The following is a 1,921-nucleotide window of genomic DNA, read 5'->3' as shown; positions in this document are numbered from 1 at the left end:
GCTGCCAGAGCACTCAGGCCTTGCACCAACACAAGGGATGAGAAGAAGAGTGTGGGAGTGGAACCAGAACAGCTCTGGAAGACCAAGTGCTGGAGCTCCCTGGCAGGGCTGCCAGGATGGACTCTTTTACCCTTCACCCATCACAGGAACTGTCCTTGAATGTGCAAAAAGGCCTTGCAGGAAGGATATAGTGAAAATCAAGTCACTACAGGACCCTTTACTTTGTTTAAATACACACAGATCATGGCTCCTCATTTACACGACCAGGGGTTATAAAAGAAAAGGTGACAGTGATTTAGAAAGGGGATGACAATATTATCAGAATAAAAAATGCCAGCAGCAACAGCAAATACAGATGACAAGCTGGAGCTGTAACAATTTACATTAAAACATCTATGTAGAAGCAGATGAGCAATTGATTGCTTCAGAAAACACTAAGATACGATTTTCCACAGAGCATCCTTGAGCTCCTGGTTCCTCATGCTGTAGATGAGTGGGTTCACTGCTGGAGGAACCACCGAGTACGGAACGGACACCAGCAGGTCCAGGGATGGGGAGGTGATGGAGGGGGGCTTCAGGTAGGCAAACATGATAGTGCTGAGGAACAGGGAGACCACGACCAGGTGAGGGAGGCAGGTGGAAAAGGCTTTGTGCCGTCCCTGCTCAGAGGGGATCCTCAGCACGGCCCTCAAGATCTGCACATAGGACACCACAATGAACACAAAACAGCCAAAGCAGATTAACAGACTAAACACAATAAGGCCAAGTTCCCTGAGATAGGAGTGTGAGCAGGAGAGCTTGAGGATCTGGGGGATTTCACAGAAGAACTGGCCCAGGGCATTGCCCTTGCACAGGGGCAGTGAAAATGTATTGGCCGTGTGCAGCAGAGCAGTGAGAAACCCAGTGGCCCAGGCAGCTGCTGCCATGTGCACACAAGCTCTGCTGCCCAGGAGGGTCCCATAGTGCAGGGGTTTGCAGATGGCAACGTAGCGGTCGTAGGACATGATGGTGAGAAGATAAAATTCTGCTGAAGCTAAAAAGACAAACAGAAAGATCTTTGCAGCACACCCTGCATAGGAAATGACCCTAGTATCCCACAGAGAGTTGGCCATGGACTTGGGGAGAATGTTGGAGATACAGCCCAGGTCCAGGAGGGCGAGGTTGAGCAGGAAGAAGTACATGGGGGTGTGGAGGTGCTGGTCCCAGGCTATGGTGGTGATGATGAGGCCGTTGCCCAGGAGGGCAGCCAAGTAGATGCCCAGAAAGAGCCAGAAGTGCAAGAGCTGCAGCTCCCGTGTGTCGGTGAATGGCAGGAGGAGGAACAGGGTGATGGAGCTGCTGTTGGACATTTGCTGCCTGTAGGCATGAGGACCTGTGCAAGGAGGAAAGGACAGTGACAAGTTAGGAGAGACATCTCTGAGGAAAATAAACATGCTGTTTCTCATGGAATACCCCCTCTCTGATGATGGGATGTATCCGCTCATTCTCTCTTTCTACCAATTGAGAGCAACAGTTCATCACAGTTTAAAATGCAGCTTGTGCATCTAGTTTCCATGAACACACCTCTGGGTCAAGACTTCCTGTGTTGGTGTCAGAACAAGAACGGCCCCACAATCTCATCCCAGCCCCAGAGAGCAAGAGCACCAGGGACAGGTGGAGAAACAGGGAAGAACACTGCAGTGCTACCAGAAAATTAAGCAAGGACAGAAAGGCAGACGGGCATGCTGTGGAACCTTCTCCTGACCTGGCTGTGCTGCTACCACTAAAATAATGACACTGTAGAACTAGTACTTTTAGCACCTTTTTTGTTTACCATGTTGCAGGAACCCTTCACCTGGAGGTCCAGCTGCTGAGGTGGAGACTCGTGACCTGGACCCCATGGCTTTGGGGCAGAGGGTCTGCTGGGGTGGAGAGGAGACCA

The 1,921-nt window shown here is 50.8% G+C and overlaps 1 protein-coding gene across 1 annotated transcript; it reads right to left on the bottom strand.

The window, feature by feature from the left end:
• Nucleotides 1-434: 434 nt before the first annotated feature.
• Nucleotides 435-1,349, bottom strand: LOC308039163 (olfactory receptor 14J1-like; the record flags this gene model as incomplete). Its single annotated transcript, XM_080342262.1, has 1 exon — nucleotides 435-1,349. The coding sequence occupies one exon, from the start codon at nucleotides 1,347-1,349 to the stop codon at nucleotides 435-437; it is 915 nt and encodes a 304-aa protein (XP_080198388.1).
• Between the last annotated feature and the right edge of the window lie 572 nt (nucleotides 1,350-1,921).

The sequence above is a fragment of the Nesoenas mayeri genome (assembly GCF_963082525.1).
Source record: "Nesoenas mayeri genome assembly, chromosome: 1".
NCBI lineage: Eukaryota > Metazoa > Chordata > Aves > Columbiformes > Columbidae > Nesoenas > Nesoenas mayeri.
Note: the sequence above shows the minus strand (reverse complement) of the source record. Positions and strands in the feature narration are given on the sequence as shown.